Genomic DNA, 19185 nt, shown 5'->3' with positions numbered 1-19185 from the left:
CTAGAATATCTTAGCACCCGTCTTTCAGTCTAGCCAACTCCTACATATGCTTGTGGACCCAGCCTAGGTATTCCCTCTTCTGTGAAATCTGTCCTGTCTCAGGCAGTGCTCCCATATCTTTGTTTCCTCCTTATGCTCTATTCACATCACTATTGTTAGCACTCACCCAGGTTATGTGATATTTGGCTCCTCACATGACCCCTACCTCACCCAGAGCTCCGTGAGCACAGCTACCTCGGCCCCCAGCACAGTGACTGGGACTGAGTAGTTGCTCAAGCAGTATTTGTTGATTGAATCTAAGTGTTGCTTTCACACAAGCAGAGGCTGTGTGATTTCCCTTGAGGAAGAACACGATGATAGGTGAGTAGGGTGATTATCAAAATTGTGGTAAGGGTTGCATTTTGGCTCTGGGTGATAGATTATAAGAGATTATTTCAGGGGCGCCTGGGTGGCTCAGTCGGTTAAGCAGCCAACTTCAGCTCAGGTCATGATCTAACGGTCCGTGAGTTCGAGCCCCGCGTCGGGCTCTGGGCTGATGGCTCAGAGCCTAGAGCCTGCTTCCGATTCTGTGTCTCCCTCTCTCTCTGCCCCTCCCCCGTTCATGCTCTGTCTCTGTCTCAAAAATAAATAAAACGTTAAAAAAAAATTAAAAAAAGAGATTATTTCAGAACTTTACGAAGAAGCAGGTTAAGTAAGGCGTAAGGAAGTGAAGCGACTTGCTCCAGTTCCTGTCGTCAAATAGGGACAGACTCAGGATGAGAATGTAGGTCTCCTAGCTCCCAGTGCTTTTCCGTCTTAAATACTCCGTGTCTAAGTAGCTAAATTGGTCACAGCCTACGCTAAAAATGTAAAGTCAGGGTCAATACATCACCGAGCCATTAGTTTTGCCAAGTTCCATAGGCTATGTGTACAGATGCCAATGTTCCCCTTGGCAATAGGGAAGGCATATGGCTGGTGGAAAACAACTCAAAGTGTGTGCTTTACAGATGGTGGGTCAGGGCACCATCTTCGTTTAAGGAGGCTTGTCTGATGGGTTCCTGGGCCAGTCAGTTGTCATCTTTCCTTTGCTTTCAGTTATTCCAGATACCCTCTCTGCCACCATGAGTTCCCAGATTCTCAGTAAGAAGGAAGGCGAATCATTAGAACTTACGTGTGAAGCATCCAAAGCGACAACTCAGCATACCCACCTGTCTGTCACCTGGCACCTGATCCAGGGTGGAGAAAGAAGCCAAGCTACCGAGATTATTTCCCTCTCCAAAGATTTCATGTTGATCCCTGGGCCCTCATTTACCGAGAGGTTTGCCGCTGGTGATGTGCATCTCAACAAGCTTGGGGTCACTACCTTCAGGCTGGCCGTAGGGAGGCTCCAGCCCTCCGATCAAGGCCAGCTGTTCTGTGAGGCAACCGAATGGATTCAAGATCCAGATGAAACCTGGACTCTAATCACGAAAAAGCAGACGGATCAAACAACTCTGAGGATCCAACCGACAGGTAATGATCTTCTCAGGAAATTCATTAGTATGTTGGTAGTGGGTATTTTTGGGCCATCTTTTTTTATTTTTTCTAATCTTCGGTTGAATCTAAAAAAAACAAAACACATTTAGAAAGTTTGAATAAAATTTGTTTTGGGCATCTAGGAAGCATCAATAAGAAGAAAGACATTTGGTTTGGGGGGGGGTCTGCCCACAGCAGGGTTTCTATGGGATAAGGTCTGTTGAATGGTTAGATAGATTCCACAAATCATGCATGGAAACGGTGTTATTCTTGCCAAGCTCTGTGTAAGCACTTTATCTGCACTTTATCTAATGTAGTCCTTACCCTATAGGGCAGCTAGTCATCTCCCCATTTTTAAAACAAGGAACCTGAGCCTCAAACAGGCTAAATACTGGTAAGAAGTTGAGCTGGTGTGTTTCTCCAGTGATCCTGCACCACAGATACCCGGGCCCCAGAGTAGCCCGCTTCCACGGTGGAGGCTTTCTTCGTCACGGCCAGGCTTTCCTCCCACCTGACACCATTTCCTACTTGGGATGGTGTCCCTCTTCATGATCCATTGGTGTTTTCATCAAAGCAAGCAGGAAGCCTCAGCTGTGATTCCTGGTTTCTCTACATAGGCTATGGTCCAATAGGAAGAGTTTGTGAAAACTATATATATACATGCTAAAAGCAGTGATCCAACGGCGGATCATTGGAAGTTCCTTCTTTTTTTTTTTTTTTTTTTTTTAGGAAAAGTGTTATTCTGTTTCATTAAAAAAATTGTCTTTGGCCTTGAGTGTCCAAGTTATACTCAGTGAGTTCTGTGAGGGCACATCATGGGTGCTTTTTCTCTCTGAGAACTTTTTATATAAAAGTCTTTATTTATGTTGACAAAAATTGTATATATTTAAGGTGTGCATGATGGTTTTTTTTCATTTGAAATTTATTGTCAAATTGGTTTCCATACAACATCCAGTGCTCATCCCAGCAGGTGCCCTCCTCAATACCCATCACCCACCCTCCCCTCCCTTCCACCCCCCATCAAGGTGTACATGATGTTTTGATAGACATGCATTTTGAAACCATTACCACAGTCAGGCTAATTAACATATCCATTATCTCACATAGTTACTTTCTGTGTGTAGTGTGTGTGGGGGAGGTGGGGGGGTGGGGGGTGTGTGTGCATGTGTGTATGGTGCGAACCCTTAAGATCTCTGTTCTCAGCAGATTTCAAGTATGCAACACGGTGTTATTAACTGTAGTCACTTGCTATACATTAGATCTATAAAACTTATCTCACACAATGGAAACTTTGTCCCCTTTGATCAAAATCTCCCTCTTCCATCCCCTCCCCCAGATCCTGGCGACTACCATTCTACTCTCTGCTTTTATGAGTTCGGCAGTTTTAGATGCCACATACAAGCGAGTTCCCGCAGTCTTTGTCCTTCTGTGTCTGGCTTATTTCACTTAGCCTAATATCCTCCAGGTTGATCCGTGGTATTGAAAATGACAGGACTTCCTTTTCTCTCAGGGCTGCGTAATATTTCAGTGTGTATATATACCACATTTTCTTCATTCATCCATCCATCAGTGGGTACTTAGGTTGACTCCATTATCTTTGTTACCATGCATAATAAACATGGGAATGCAGATCTCTCTTTGAGATACTGACTTCATTTCCTTTGGATACTACACCCAGAAGTGGGATCACTGGGATTATATGATAGGTCTGTTTTTAATTTTTGAGGCACCTCCACACTGTTTCTATAATGTTACATTCCCACCAATATTACATTCCCTTGCCTCCACATCCTTTTTTTTTTAATGAAATTTATTGTCAGATTGGTTTCCATACAACACCCAGTGCTCATCCCAACGAGTGCCCTTCTCAATGCCCATCACCCACTTTCCCCTCTCCCCCACCCCTCCCATCCACCCTTAGTTTGTTCTCTGTATTTAATAGTCTCTTGTGGTTTGTCTCCCTCCCTCTCTGTTTGTAGCTATTTTTTCTCCTTCCCTTCCCCCATGGTCTTCTGTTCAGTTTCTCAGAATCCACATATGAGTGAAAACATATGGTATCTGTCTTTCTCTGCCTGACTTATTTCACTTAGCATAATACCCTCCAGTCCCATCCACGTTGCTACAAATGGCCAGATTTCATTCTTTCTCATTGCCAAGTAGTATTCCATTGTATAGAGAAACCACATCTTCTTTATCCATTCATCAGTTGATCTCCGCATCCTCACCAATACTTGCTTTCACTTTTCCAACCCATGAACCCAGAATATCTTTCCCTTTATTTGCATCTTCTCTACTTTCTTCAATCCATATTTTGTAGCTTTCAGTGCAAATGTCTTTCGCCTCCTTGGTTAAATTTATTCCTGAGTATTTTCTTCTTTTCTTCTTTTCGACTATTGTAAATGAGCTTTTTTTAAATTGAGATAAAATTAGTATATGACATTAAGTTGCAGGTGTGCAACATTAGAATTCGATGTTTGTATACACTACAAGGGATCACCACCATAAGTCTAGTTACAATCCATCAGCATACAATTGAACCCCTTCACCCATTTTGCCCACTCTCCAACCCCCTTCCCCTCTGGCAACCACAAATCTGTTCTCTGTATCTGTGAGCTCATTTTTATTTTGTTTGTTCATTTGTTTTGGTTTTTAGAGTCCACATATAAGTGAAATCATATGGTATTTGTCTTTCTCTGCCTGATTTATTTCACTTCAAATAATACCCTCAGGGTCCATCCATGTGGTTGGAAATGGCAAGATTTCTTTCTTTTTTATGGCTAAGTAGTATTCTTCTGTGTGTGTGTGTGTGTGTGTGTGTACCACATTTTCTTTATCCATTCATCCACTGATGGACACTTAGGTTGTTTCTGTATCTTAACTATTATAAATAATGCTGCAATGAACATAAGGGTACATATATCTTCTTGGTGTTTTTGTATTCTTTGAATAAATACCCAGAAGAGGAATAGCTGCATCATAAGGTAATTCTATTTTTAATTTTTTGAGAAATCTCTATACTGTTTTCAATATTGGTGGCACCGATTTACATTCCTAACATCAGTGTAAAAGCGTTCCCTTGTCACCGCATCTTCTCCAGCACATGTTATTTCCTGTCCTTTTGAAAATAGCCATTCTAACAGGGATGAACTAATATCTCATTGTGGTTTTGATTTGCACTTGCCTGATGATGAGTGATGCTGAACATCTTTTCACGTGCCTGTTGTCCATCTGTAGAAATTGTTTTCTTAATGTCTTTTTCCAGTACAGTAAAACCTTGGTTTGAGAGCATAAATCGTTCCAGAAACATGCTGGTAATCCAAAGCACTTGTATATCAAAGTGGATTTCCTCATAAGAAATAATGGAAACTCAGATGATTTGTTCCACAACCCAAAAATGTTCACATAAAAATGATTACAATACTGTAATATAATATAAAATAATAAAGAAAATACAAAAATATAAAGAAAAATAAACAAGTTAACCTGTACTTAACCTTTGAAAATCTTCATGGCTGGTGTGAGGGAAACAAGAGAGAAGAGGGTTATTGTGAAGGGTGACTTTCACTATCACGAACAGATGTTGATTACGGTATAGTATCAATAAACTCTTGTCATATACTGTATTTAATGTAATTGGCAATAAGGCAGCAGAGGAAAGGGTCTATATGTGCAGACAGCCTGACATATAGAATTCATAGAATGAGCAAAGCATTTCTAAGCTTACTCTTGTCTGGAAATCAAAGGACTATCCATAGGCACTTTGAAGTGACAAAAATACACTGGTGCCAGTTGTGGGCACCTTCCAACGTTCTGAAAAATCACTGACTTCTGCCAAACACCACGGTGTGAGACTGAGCATCTGAGCATGGGAGACGATCACCCACAATCCCACAGCAAAAGAGAGAGAAAGAGAAGAACCATTGGCTCAGTTGTGATCATGTGACGTTTGATGTCACGTACTACTCATATTGCAAGACATCGCTCGTTTATCAAGTTAAAATTTATTAGAAATGTTTGCTCGTCATGCGGAACACTCACAGAACAAGTTACTCGCTATCTGTACTTTGTTGTTTCGCCGTACTTTGTTGTTAGTGTATAGAAATGCAACTGATTTTTTTTGTATGTTCATTTTGTATCCTGCAACTTTACTGAAACTATTCATTTTAATAGTTTTTTGGTGGAGTCTTTTGGGGTTTCTATATATAAGACCACGTCATCTGCAAATGGATGATTTTACTTCATTTTTACTTTATTTTTTTTACCCTGACTAATTTCTCTGGGTAAGGCTTCCAGTACTATGTTGGATAGAAGTGGTGAGAGTGGGCATCTTTGCCTTTTCCCAGTCTTAGGAAAAACTTTCAGTTTTTCATGGTTAGGGATTATGTTAACTGCAGACTAGTCATACATCACATGTGCTTTAACTTAAGAAAATTCCACTGGATATTCTCAGCCAAAAAAAAATCCCAATTTATAGCGATTCAACATACCATAAGATGTTATATATTTTTTATTAAAAAAAGATACATTACTGTATACTTTATATTTCTATGCATACGTTTTGCTTAATAGGATTGCATTCAGAAAGCTATGTATGCTGTTCTTTCTGAATGATTTAAGGAATAGTCAAGGGCATCTTTGCTTCTAGGCATTTCTTTGGCTGACCTGCTCTTTGGAGCTAAACTCCCACATGAAATTCAATCCTTGTGGATCCTTACAGGAGGTATTATCTCCCTGCGGTACTGAAAGGACAGATGCTGTGACTTCTCTAAATATCTGCTTTGCTTTTGTTTCCTAGTGAGAGATTTTCAAGTCAACATTACCACCCAGAGCACGTTTACAGCAGGGAAACCCTTAGAACTGGTTTGCCTGGTCGTAGGCAGTGGCCAGGACCCACAGCTTCAGGGCATCTGGCTCTTCAATGGTAACGAGGTGGCCCGCATCAATGCTAGTGGTGTTCTGGACCTCAAGAGAGACTACAGAGAGAGAGCAAGTCAAGGACAGCTCCAGGTTTCAAAGTTAAACCCCAAGGTTTTCTCTCTCAAGATCTTTTCCATGGGCCCCGAGGATGAAGGGGCCTACACATGTGCCGTGGAAGAGGTGGTAAGAAATCAGGTGGACTCCTGGGATGTGCTTCAGAGAAAGCAGTCACCGGACAGCCGCGTGCATCTGAGGATGCCAGCAGGTATGTGAAGTCAGGGCCACACATGACGGGGCCGTTCTCAGCTTCCCTCCTTTGTGAGTACAGTATGACTTCACGGACACAGAGGACTTCTCCTGCAGAGGCAGGTGTCAGTCGGATCACTTTGAGGTGGCGTGAAAGACACACAATTAGATTGTCCTGAAGCCTCTTCTTGCTGTCTTAGGTCTTCGATTCTTTGATTCTGTCCGCTGTTAGTCCTAATTTTTGCACCTTGGGTTTTTCTTTAAGCAGGGAACACCTGTATCAATGAAACCCTCTGTCTTCTATCGTTGTCTGTGTGATGTGAGTGTGTGAAGAGGGAAAAATGACACTTGGCCTCCTTCCTGGGGAATGCACACGTACATTATGCTCCTCAACCCACCCCCCCAAACACCTTTCAGGTACCTTTGGTCAATCCTCTGTTATCTTAACCTGATACACAGGATGATAGTGCATCTTAATGCCACATCAAAGCATGACTCAGACTAAGAAATGAAGAGGTAAATGATAGCAGGCAGATGTCGTCCCCTGCATTTTGCTGTAATGTGACGTGCCTGTCCAAACCACTTTGAGTATCTGTACGCATGAAAGTGGAAGGCCACTTAGGCCTTGTTTGGTTCATGAAGGTTGGGTGACCTGAAACATGGTTGAGCAGTCAGTGCTTTTTGTGTGAAGAGAAAACAGACAAATCTACAACTAACATTAGGATGCTCCGGGCTGGGTATTATATTCTAAGTCTGGAAAGACTAATTGCCCAAGAGCACAAAACACAACCCAACAAAAAATAAAGATACCCTTGTCTCACTGGTTCCTTGGAGGCATCTCCAAAGATGGACACATTTCCCTTTCATGCTTTTCTCCGTCACCCCATTTGCTAGCAATGAAGATCACAAGCTTTGGCCTAGAGTGGCAAGCCAGGAAGCGTGTTGGTGTTAGTTTTCATGCTAAACATTTGGTCAAACTTTCTAGGATTCAGGAAGAACTAGGTGGGCGGGCTTACATACTTACACAGGTCTAGGTCTCTGTTTCACGCATCTCAGTCACTGCTGAAACATATCGGTAAAGCTTTCTTAAATTCCACATGTGGGAATTTGTGCCAAAGGGTGCCCAGATCCTAAGCCCATCAGTAGGGTGGTCTTCCAAAGCAAAAAATAGTTCTTTGTACAGGCTGGAATCCAAACTGGGCCCAGTGTGCAGAAACAGAAAAAAATTGTTAGCAAATTTATTAAGGATCCTGTTGAGCATTCACAGTTTTGAAAATCAAACCAAAGTATGAGCAGAGTCTTATCATTCTATGAATATTTTAAACAGAAGGGGGTACTCGCTACCACTGTGAATCTGTAACTTACACACACTTGATAAGTTTATTACTTCTTACCAAGAGGCAGTAATGACTGTAATGAGTTAAGGACACCTCATCTTTTCTTAAAAAAATTGATGTTAGTTGAAGCTAATCATAATGGTTATATTAGAGTAGTGAGATTATGAGTAATAATTTCCTCTTTACTTTCTAAGCTTCAGTTAAGAGTCTATTTTTAACTTGAAAATGACTCTAAGTATAATCCTGCCTCTAACACCCAAAATTTGGAAGCAGGCTTGCATATATGTGATATAATATATAATATATATAAAATATTATTGAAATAAGAATCAATAGTATTATTAATTATATTAAAATATTAAATACATATATTAAATTTATTTGTGGATATCAACCTTCATTCTGCCTTTGTAACATACATATACATACATATACACATACGTATACATACATATATATGTACATATACATATATGTATATATATATATATATATATATATATATATATAAAGCAGGAGAAGACTAAACTCCTTCCTCAGCAGGGAAGAACAATTTGCAAATTCACTTAGATCCTATTTAAATTTCTCATCCCAATTCTATTTTGTTTGTTTCTCTTTTGTCTTTGAACCACCCCACTTTCACTAAGCACCTATCATTACAGCCAAAGCTATTAGCTTCCCCTTGCCGGCAGGCTAAGCCCTTAAGCATGTACCACTTTTTGTCCTCCCAACAATGCCATAAGGTGGGTGCGATTATTACCTTTGTATTTGCAGGAAAGAAAATCGAGGCTCAGGGAGGACAGTGTGTTGCCCAGGATAACTCTGACTCCCAGGGCTTCGGCCTTAAGCCTGGGATGTATGAGCTACTGAGATGTCTTTGCCTTGCCCACACAGCACCCAGGACAAAACCTTGCCCAGGACGCATCCGAATGTTTGCATTTCCACGTGTCTTGAATTTCTGGGAGCCAGACGTATATTTGCAGTTTAACATTGTAGTTCAGCTGTAAGAAGGATCTTCCCTCAATCAAACCATTAATATATCTCTAGCTATATGAATATATGATTTGAAAAAGAGAAATCTATATATGTGTATTTTCTCCCAAGTAATTGCTTTTAATGGTAGTATTCTGTTTATCCTGTTGTTCTTGTTTTGTTTTTGTTTTTTTTTCAATAAACTCTGCAACCAGTGTGGGGCTTGAACTCATGACCCGGAGATCAAGAGTCACATGCTCCATGGACCGAGTGAGCCAGGCACCCCTAATAGCAGTAATTTGAACAGAAATCTAATTACCAACACTCGTTCCCTGTTCAAAACACATACTAATTAGGGAAAGATAAGTAGGGAGAGGAATGTCATTTTGAACTGTGAAACACAAAATTCCAAAAAACTAGAAATTTAAATAAACACAGCTTTGTTACTTTCAGGCTCATATACCCACCCTAATTAATCTAAGAAAATATTACCAGATGTTTTCCCAACTAGATGTTCTTAATGAAGGGCTGATTTAACAAATCACTAAAAACGAGGGCAAATTATAAATTGTTTAAGTGTAAATAAGTTCTCCTGATATTCTTTCTATTGTCTTGTGCCCACTATTTAAGTGTTTAGCCAATCTCTTTTCTGAGGGTGGTCCAGGACTACATGGCCTGATCTGATTGGTCACAAAACGAGTCAAATCCTAATTAAAGAGATGTCACTGTGTTTTCGAAACGTTTTCATTTACTTGAAACCCTTTTTTTCCTCTCAAATCTGTAATCCACAGCAAGAAACGTGGCCTTATCTACCAAGAGCAAGCAGCAAGCAGTGTGGGAAGGAGAGGTATTAACCCTTCTCTGCAAGGCCAATGGAACCGAGAGTCCCCTGTCTGTGGAATGGTGGCGCCTCCCACAGGGCCAGACGCAGCCAGAGTTCGTGGCTGGCATGGGGCGGGATGGCACGGTGCAGCTAGGCGCCCCCTACAAGGAACTCAATAACCACGGCAACACAAGGCTGGAGAAAACGGACTGGGCCACTTTCCAGCTGGAGATCGCCTCCACCACCATTACGGACAGTGGTATATACGAGTGCCGAGTGTCTGAGAGCGCCCAGAACCAGGCCAGAGGTCAGAGCTGGACTCAGAAGTTGTCGGTCACCATCACATCTCTGGGTAAGTGTCCAAGAAATCCTTTTCTGAGCTTGCGGGTCGTCGGTACCTTCCTCTGCAGTGCGACGCAGTAGAGTTTGATTGTGTGTCACCCTGAACCCCCCAGTTAGGGCACGTACACCCCAGGACACGGAGCATCGTTTCTGGCTGCCATGTCCATCAACTACTCTCTAAAGTTTCCTCATCTTTACGAAGATCATCTGTAGGGTGCCCCTTGCAGGCTATTATTCACAGCTAAAAACAAAAGCCTATGACCTGGAGTAGACTTACAGAGGACACATGGCCAGTGGAGCTGAGCCTCATACATTCGGGCTTTTGACAGCTGTGGCCCTGTGTTGCAGAGTCTTCTAGCATGTTCCCAACAGTGACACTGAGCCTGTGAGTGGAAATAAGGGAAGGAGGCCAGCCACTGGGCTGGGGAGTGCTCCACCCACTCCGTAGCAGCTGTCTAAGCAGCGGGCTGGAGAGACACTGCCTGTTTGTTGTCACTACTGAGAACACTCTCAGAAGAGGGTCAGCTTTGGAAATCTGAGGACAGATTTCAGGACAGGCTGTACTCTGAGGTTGTACTCTGTACAACTTTTACCTCCAAATATTTGATTCTCCCGATGTACAAATGCATGGCTCTGTGTGAATAGGTGAATAGGAAGGCTTTGATTTGATAAGCATATTAGAAATCCTGTTTCCCATCTATTTCTGCCCACAGAGTCGAGTTTACAGGTTAAGCTGATGAGCCGTCAACCCCAAGTGACATTAACCAACACCTTTGGCCTGTCCTGCATAGTGGAGGCTGACTTCTCCCACCTCAGGGTGCCACTCACTGTGACGTGGCAGTTCCAGCCAGCAAGATCTCGGGTCTTTTATCTGCTTGTGCGAATCGCCTGGAACGGCACTATTGAGTGGGGGGATTTCCTATCTCAGTTCCAAAAGAAGACAAAGCTTTTGCAGTCCTCATTTTACTCTCAACTCCTAATCCACGATGCCACGGAGGAAGAAGCAGGAGTTTATCGGTGTCAAGTAGAAGTTTACGCCAGAAATTCCCCAGACACGAGCGGCCCCCCGAGGGCTTCTGCCGTCTCTCACTCGCTGATGATAGCCATCACTTTGCCAGGTAAACACCACCTGAAATTGATCCATGCTTTAAAAACAAACCAACACATTTCTCCCATGTTGGGTAAGTTTGTAGAATTAAAACATAAAATACCTTCTCCCCATGTTCTTACTGTATAAGTTAGCACCACAGAGAACCAATATCCAGGTTGACATTGAGTTAATGTGCATGGGATGGCCATACTGATTGTTAAAACATTGACAGACTTCCACACTGACTAATAATAACTGTGGCTCCATGCCCCTTCCCCCCTTCCCATAAGTTCCCAGCACCTGCAAGGTACCATGTGGCACAACAGGGGGCCTCTAAGGCCAGCTCCTAGAGCTGGGGGAGGCATTCTTTTGGATTGGTCACTGCCCATGCCTCATGGGTCATTAAATGTTTGGAATGTCTCCATTAGTGGTATGGATAACGTAAATTCCATTAGAATACATTTATCCTCTTATTTTACCAAATTAATGTATAAGAGAGAGGATATGATTATAGTCAAATATAATTTACCTTGTCAGCTGGTAAAAGAACAGAGGTAAAAAGTATGACACAACCTGGGCAAAGTTCTGCTGGGTCATGCATCTTCTTTTATGGCTTGCATTCTTTTAAGGCAGAGTGTTCAAGAGACTTTGAAGTCATTTCAATCTGACAGGCACCAGACAGCAGCATAGCTGTGGACAAGTCACACAATCCATCCAAGTCTAGGTACTTCATCCATAAGTTGCTCTTTAAAGATGCGCACGTTAAAGGTGGTGACACATAGATAATGTGCCTAGTACAGTGCCGATGCGTGGAGTGGATGCTCAGACATGGTAGTGGTCATTCTCTCTGCTGCTGAGTGACATCTTTTGTACTAGTAATGATCTCCTTGTCGATTGACTCATCTTCTACTTTCCATCTTGAATTTGAGCTCCAGCCACACTGAGCTAGTTGCAGGCCCTCAAATACTCTATGTTCTCTCCCTCTTTCAGTCTTTGTTCAAGTCATGTATTTTGTGTGGAACGCTTTAGCCTCTTCTCCATCAGACTAATTCCTATTAACCCTTAAGACTTAGGTTAGAGGTCTCTTCTCCAGAAAGCCTCCCCACACTCCCATATTTGAGTTAGGTAGTCGTGCCCTGTGCTCTGACTTCTGCATACCTCTGTCACTCTTGGGTGACACAGTCTTGTAATCCTAAGCCTCTGTGACTGTACTAGTGTCTCCCTCTAGACTGTGAACCCACGGAAGGGAGGTAGCCACAGAGTGGGGAATAGTCTGACAGAGAACACAGTGTGTGCTTAATAAATGTTTGTTGAAGGAAGAATAAAGGGATCTACTGGCAACTTCAAGAAGCAGTTACAAAAGCAGAATCAGTGATGTCAGCAAGAGGTTAGATAGAATAAGGTTTGGAAGGCAGGTTTTAGCATTCATCTTCCCGACGGAGCAGAAAAGCTGCTGGAATAAAAGGGTAGTTGACTATGTATCTGTATGAGATTCTTACAGTTGACTGGCTGCAAAGAAACATATAATGTTAATAGCCCCACGTACAACTTGCTTTTGTTTACCTGAGTTCAAGGGCAGATACCAACAAGGGCATTTGGCAAACTGTGAATCAGGGGGTACTCTGGAGAGTGAGCACACAGACAAAGCATTAATAGGGGCACTTTCTCTCACTTTGATTTATGAAATGCTGCAGAAGAGAAGATGTCTAAGCTTCAATAATGAGGCATTATCATGTGGAAGAGATTAGTTTCCTATATGACACTTCCTCCCACCCCATGTTCCCATCCCACTCATCCAGGTAAGGGTAGAACCAGGACCAGTGGCTGGAAGGTATGGAGTGGTAAGATTCAACTTGATATCAGAAAGAATTCTCTAGTGGCAGAGATGTCCAAAGATGGAATGGACTGGTTTGTCAGTTGGGGAACTGTTCAGAGGCTCAATGGGCAGTGAGTGGGGCTGCTGGGGAGGAAATTCCCCCATCCAGTGGATGGAGGAGACATTGTCCCAGTTGGCCTCTAATGTCCCTTCTGCCTTAAAATTCTATTTTCTAGCAAAGTAACAAACAAAACAAAGTAACAAACAAAAGTAACTGTCACCATTCTTTTCATTTAGAGAGCAAGCTAAGAGTGAACTCAACCAGTCAAGTCCAAGAGATCTTCATCAACTCCAACACCAACATAGAATGTAGCATCTTGTCCCAGTCCACTGGAGACCTCCAGTTAGCCGTTATTTGGTACTTCTCTCCCATTTCCATGAATGCAACCTGGCTGAGGATCCTGGAAATGGACCAAACCAATGTTGTAAAATATGGGGATGAATTTCACTCCCTACTGAGAAAACAAAAATTCCACCCCAAGAAAGTTTCCCAGGACTTGTTTCAGCTACAGATTCTGAATGTGGAAGACAGCGATCAGGGCAGATACCACTGTGCTGTGGAAGAATGGTTCTTGTCCAGAAACGGCACTTGGCACAAGCTTGGAGAAAAGAAGTCAGGTCTGACAGAATTGAAACTCAGGCCCACAGGTAAACCTCATGAGTGTATTCTCACAATGGCTTTCTATAGGATGGCCTTCTTCTCTTGGGCAGCTCTTCAATGGAGTGATTATGTTGAAGGTAGAAAGGTGACCCAGGGCCATAGGGATAGTGGCCACCTACACAATGAATGCAGGACCTGGTGGCCCAGCAGAGGACGTGGGAGTCACGTAAGGTGAGTCAATCTGAGGTTTTGAGGAGTCTGGATGGGAACAAGATCCCTTTGATTGGTTTGCCTATCAGCCTGGCAGCCTGCTCTATGCAGCTACCCAGGGTATCATATCTCTAGATCTCTGTAATAACAAGCTGTGTCATTCCAGTGGGGCTCTACTGTAATTTGGCAAAGAGAGAGTAATATGAAGCATATTTCTCCCACTGTGAACAGAAACTGTACAACTCTATAGGGATGTGTGGAGAAATTGCTTTTCAACATTTGGCTGCCTAAACATACGGCAAATAAGAGTAGTTAACTGTCGGAATGCTTACTGAGGGAGTCTCCTCTTCCTCAGGAGAGCTTTAAAACTGTAATAGAAGTTCCATCCACATGCGCTGGTCTAAGAGCACTGCGGTTGAAGTGTGGGCAGGGTTGGTTAGATCTCTTGGTATCAGTTTGGTCACCTCCAGTGTTGATTAAAATGAGACAGATGTCATGGCTAGGGTTCGGGAACTGGCTGAGATCCAACAGCACAATGCAAAGAAGTTAGTCTGGTTTGGTGCTTAAAATTGCATTTTCAATGGTACACCCACAAATAAGATTATAATAAACGTTACTATGTATTAGACAGTTAGAGATACAAAGAGAAATAAGGCACAGCTCTTGCCTTAAGGAGCTTACGGTCTGTAGGGGGGGCAGTGGAGCCAAACAGTAGTGGAGCATAAGGCTCTCTTTTCTTGCTGCTCTGGTTCCCCTTCTCTGTGTTCTTCAGGCCCTTCTTCTCCCTGGTAAATGTGGGTGCTCCTCAGGGACAGATCCTGGGCCCCTTTGTCTCATTATTCTCTGCTCTCTCCAGAACTTCTCAAATACTGTGTTGGTTTCAACTACCACCTTCGATGAAATAGCGCAAAGTCTTTACACTTCGCTCCGATCTCTTGAGCTCCGGCTCTTTCTTCCCAACTGCCTGTTGTACATTTCTGCTTGGATGCCCCTGAGACCCTCACACGCAGCACGTCCCAAACCTCATTATCATTCTTGCCATCCCACAAGACCCGTGCAAACTTCTGCATTCTCCATCTGTGTGGCTGGCAGCCCTTTCTCCCAGTTGCCTAAGCCAAATCTTGACAGTGTTTGCACAGCCTTTAAGGAGGCAGCCGTTCCTTGGCTCAAGCTAGCAAACCCTTCCCATCCGGAAATGTGGGCTCAGTGTTGCCCAATCTTTTAGTACATCAAGAAACGCCTAAAATCCTTTTTGGTGATATCTCTTGGTGGAGACTATACACAGCTAATCCAAATTTTTAAAAAAGACTGTGGGAGTCAAACAAAACATATCTGTGGGTTAGGTGTGGCTGGCTGGGGGTGGCCAGCTGTGTACCCCAGGGCAGGGAGTGAGTTAAGAGGCCCCAGGGAGAGATACTGAGAAGGAGTGGTCAGAACTGCAGGAAAGACACGTTCTCTGAAATCAAAAGAAGAGAGAATTTCAAGAAGAAAATGGACTTCGGTGATAAAACCCACAGAGCGGACAACAAAACTAGAGTGTCTTGAGCTGGGAAATCAGGCCCATACTAATGATCTTGGCCAGAGCATGGGATAGAATTAGAAGGTGTTTGCATTAAAGTAGGGAGGAATTTGAGATGAGGAAGCAGAGACAGAATCAGATAAACTAATATTTCACATACTTTGCCATGAATGGAGGGAGAGAGTAAATATGGCAACAACAAAAATCCAGGATCAGACAAAGTTATCCTTTTAGAGGAAGATATGGGACGCCTGGGCGACTCAGTTGGTTGAGTTTCCAGCTTTGTTTCAGGTCATGATCTCATGGTCCATGAGTTGGAGCCCCGAGTCGGGCTCTATGCTGAAAGCTCGGAGCCTGGAGCCTGCTTCAGATTCTGTGTTTCCCTCTCTCTCTGCCCCACTCATGCTCTGTCCCTCTGTGTCTCTCAAAAATAAATAAACATTCAAAAAAATTTTTTAAGATTGATCAATAAATGTGTTTGTAGTAGAGTTGAAAATTTAGCGTATACTATAGTTTACTTTGTTAGTAACTGCTCTGGTCTTCATTTGAAGTTCTCACCAGCAGGTTAGGAGGGGAAAATTTTTCTTAAGTTTATTTATTTATTTTGCGAGGCAGGGGAGGGGCAGAGAGAGAGAGAGACAGACAGAGAGAGAGACAGAGAGGGAGAGAGAAAGAATCCCAAGCAGGCTCCATGAGCACGGAGACTGACATGGGGCTCGAACTCACGAACCATGAGATATGACCTGAACCAAAATTAAGAGCCAGATGCTTAACCAACTGAGTCACCCAGGCACCCCAGGAGAAAATTTTTAAGAAGTAAAGGTCAAAATCTGTTTAAGACTTAGTCTAATCCAGTAATTTAAATCGTCTTTCCTTGAGTGGTATTCTAACACTTGTATAAAAATGTTCAGTCTCTCAGATAGCCTCCTCTTTCCCTGCATCTTGGACTGAGATGATATCTGGGTATATGGGAGGAAGGTAATTTGCCAAGAATGAGGGGCAGTGGTGCAGTAATGACTTGAGGGAAGAGCCAGAAGTTTTGGATGGTCCATCTGGGCAGAAGAAGAAAGAGTTGGCCAGGGAGAGGTAAAACAGCAGAGCAGAGCACCCACTGAAGCTGGGTGGCTTCAGAGGCAGGCCTTCAGCAGACAAGAGGTAGGGCTGAAGGGAAATGGCTGGTTTGCTTCATCGCACAGAATGTTCTAGCACACGTTGAAGAAGGACAGGAGTCAAGGGAAAACGTTAAAGATGAGAGACCTGGTTATCTAAAGAGTTTAAGATGGCATCTCCTCAGTGAGAACTAGATCTTTCAGAGGGAGTACCCAATCTAAAAATCTGGATTCTTCTCTAACTTATTGCCATTTTATTTCCTAGGAAGCAAGGTACGCGTCTCCAAAGTGTACTGGACAGAAAATGCTACCGAGCACACAGAGGTGGCCATCCGCTGCAGCCTGGAGAGTTCTGGCAGCTCGGCTTCTCTGTACTCTGTGATGTGGTTGCGCAACGGGGAGCATTCAGGAAGGCAAATGCTGGTACACCTTCGGCATGATGGCTTGATGGAGTATGGTGACAAGGGGCTCGGGGGGCATCTGTACAGTTACCGCTCATCCCCTACAGACTTTGTCCTGAAGCTTCATCGGGTCAGAATGGAGGATGCTGGTTTGTACTGGTGCAAGGTGACAGAGTGGGAGCCACATGGTACCCCTGGCACGTGGGTCAACCGAGCATCAGATGAGTCCCAGCATGTGGTGCTCACGGTGCTGCCTTCAGGTAACTAGGGGTTAATCTGCCCCGGCCCCTGGTCGGGAGAATCTTTGTCCCCCGCCCCGTCTTGTGTTTCCCTCCCAGTTACGTTTTGCTGAACGCAGTTTACAGATTCCCTAAAGAAAGTGACTTTGCAGTTTCTGTCAATAGTGATTGCTAGTTCTCATTTGGACAGATGAGATCTACGCAAGGTTTTGGGCACAGACACAGAAATGTCAGGGGCATCTGACCTGCTTCCCCCGCCCCTTCTCCTCCCGAACCAAAAAAGCCATCCACATCGTATCCCTTTCAATAACAAAATTATGTTCGAAGCGGACATCTTTACCCCTTGGCTGGTTCTCTAGTCTCAGAATGCTCAGATCTGCAGAGGGAGTTGGAATGAGGGATAGGGGCCTGGTGATGGGATGTTTCATTTGGTCTCACTGCAGTCAACTGCCTCTACATGCTCCCCACCTCCAAACCAAAGCGAAACTTTTCTTAATGAGTAAGTGCCATGTTCTTCTCTCTCGATAGGTCAACAAATGAGCAGGGCTTTGAGAATGATAGTCATGTGGTGGGTGGGCCTCACCTGACTGCAGCTTGAAAGGCATCAGAGAAGGAAGTATGCCCTGTGGAGCTTGCTTATGGGGTCCAGCGAGGAAGGCAGCTACTTAAAGACCTTGGCCCAAGAGTGACCATTGTCCACGTGGGAAGGCCAACCTACTCAGCTAGTGCACAGCTTGAGGAGGGGTGTGGAGCAAGAGGCTGTGAAGAAGAGGGCAACCTTCCAGCCAGTACAGTGCCAAGCATGTAGTAGGCATTCATTAAGCATTTGTTAATGAAAGCAAAAATTTCTCCAGCCAGACCAGTAAATCTTCCCTGGTGATCAGTGTGCTGGCTAATATGGCCAGCTCATCTCTGAGCTGCTTCTTTCTTTCTTTCTTTCTTTCTTTCTTTCTTTCCCTTTTTATGTAAATTGTTTTAATGCTTATTTATTTTTGAGAGAGAGAGAGAGAGAGGGAGGGAGAGGGAGAGAGTGGAAGAGGGGCAGAGAGAGAGGGAGACACAGAATCTGACACAGGCTCCAGGCTCTGAGCTGTCAGCACGGATCCGGATGAGGGGCTTGAACTCACAAATCCACATGATCATGACCTGAGCCAAAGTTGGATGCTTAACCGACTGAGCCACCCAGATGCCCCTGAGCGGCTCCTTCCTGGTGGGGTTTAGGGAAAAGGCGAGAGGTGAGCTGAACTTAATAGTGGGAAGGGGACACCGGAGATGCATAGCTGTGACCTTGGTGCCCCACACCAGCAAGAGTAAAAAGGATCAATTCTAGGTAACATTCCTGAAACACCAGCTAGCTTTGGTGACACTCTCTGGGGGCAAAAAGCGGTGCTGGGAATAGGTGGCAACTTCCCAAAAATAGGGACAGTTGTGTCCCCGCCCCAGCCAGGCTTCTAGAGCAGAAGTCAGAGTTCTCTGACTTGCTCCCTAGGGCTCCAGCATCCTCCTCCCCCAAGTGTTCTTCAGCAGAAGTTTTCTCCCCAGTGTCCAGAAGATATTTTTCTTCTATTCCAACAATTACGGGAAGTCCCACAACCTGAGCACATTCCATACATGTTTTCTCCCTGGAATCCCTAGGCTCTGTAGAATCAGTACTTTTTGTGGCAGAATAAATAGATAATAACTGTAATAAATATATATTCTGTGATGAAAAAGCACATCTCCTCTGAGAGACATGGGATCCTACACAGCAATATATATATATATATATATATATATATATATATATATATTAATCTTTGTAGAATCCTTACAAGTCAGGTGTAAGGTTTTTAGAAGATAAACTCTGGAAAGAAAACATTAAAAGTTGGGAGGTCTTTGTATTCTTTACAGTTGAAGAAGCTTGAAAACCTGTGCCATGATAAGCTGAGGGTTTTTGTTATAGACACAGTGGGGGTTCCCAAGTAAATCCTTGCTTACAGCATTTTGCTTCCTCTACCTGGCTGTTCTTT

General features: G+C 43.5%; 1 protein-coding gene across 1 annotated transcript in view; it reads left to right on the top strand.

Annotated features, from left to right (window-relative positions):
- CD101 (CD101 molecule) overlaps window positions 1–19185 on the top strand; it is a 36403-nt gene that overhangs the window by 9685 nt on the left and 7533 nt on the right. Inside the window, exons 3-8 of the mRNA XM_049618374.1 lie at window positions 1075–1491; window positions 6290–6676; window positions 9758–10141; window positions 10845–11249; window positions 13335–13745; window positions 16802–17197. Of these exons, the coding sequence (XP_049474331.1) occupies window positions 1075–1491; window positions 6290–6676; window positions 9758–10141; window positions 10845–11249; window positions 13335–13745; window positions 16802–17197 (2400 nt within the window). The remainder of the gene's footprint in view (window positions 1–1074; window positions 1492–6289; window positions 6677–9757; window positions 10142–10844; window positions 11250–13334; window positions 13746–16801; window positions 17198–19185) is intronic.

This window comes from Panthera uncia (genome assembly GCF_023721935.1).
Source record: "Panthera uncia isolate 11264 chromosome C1 unlocalized genomic scaffold, Puncia_PCG_1.0 HiC_scaffold_4, whole genome shotgun sequence".
Taxonomy (NCBI): domain Eukaryota; kingdom Metazoa; phylum Chordata; class Mammalia; order Carnivora; family Felidae; genus Panthera; species Panthera uncia.
This window is presented reverse-complemented; position numbering and strand designations above follow the sequence as displayed.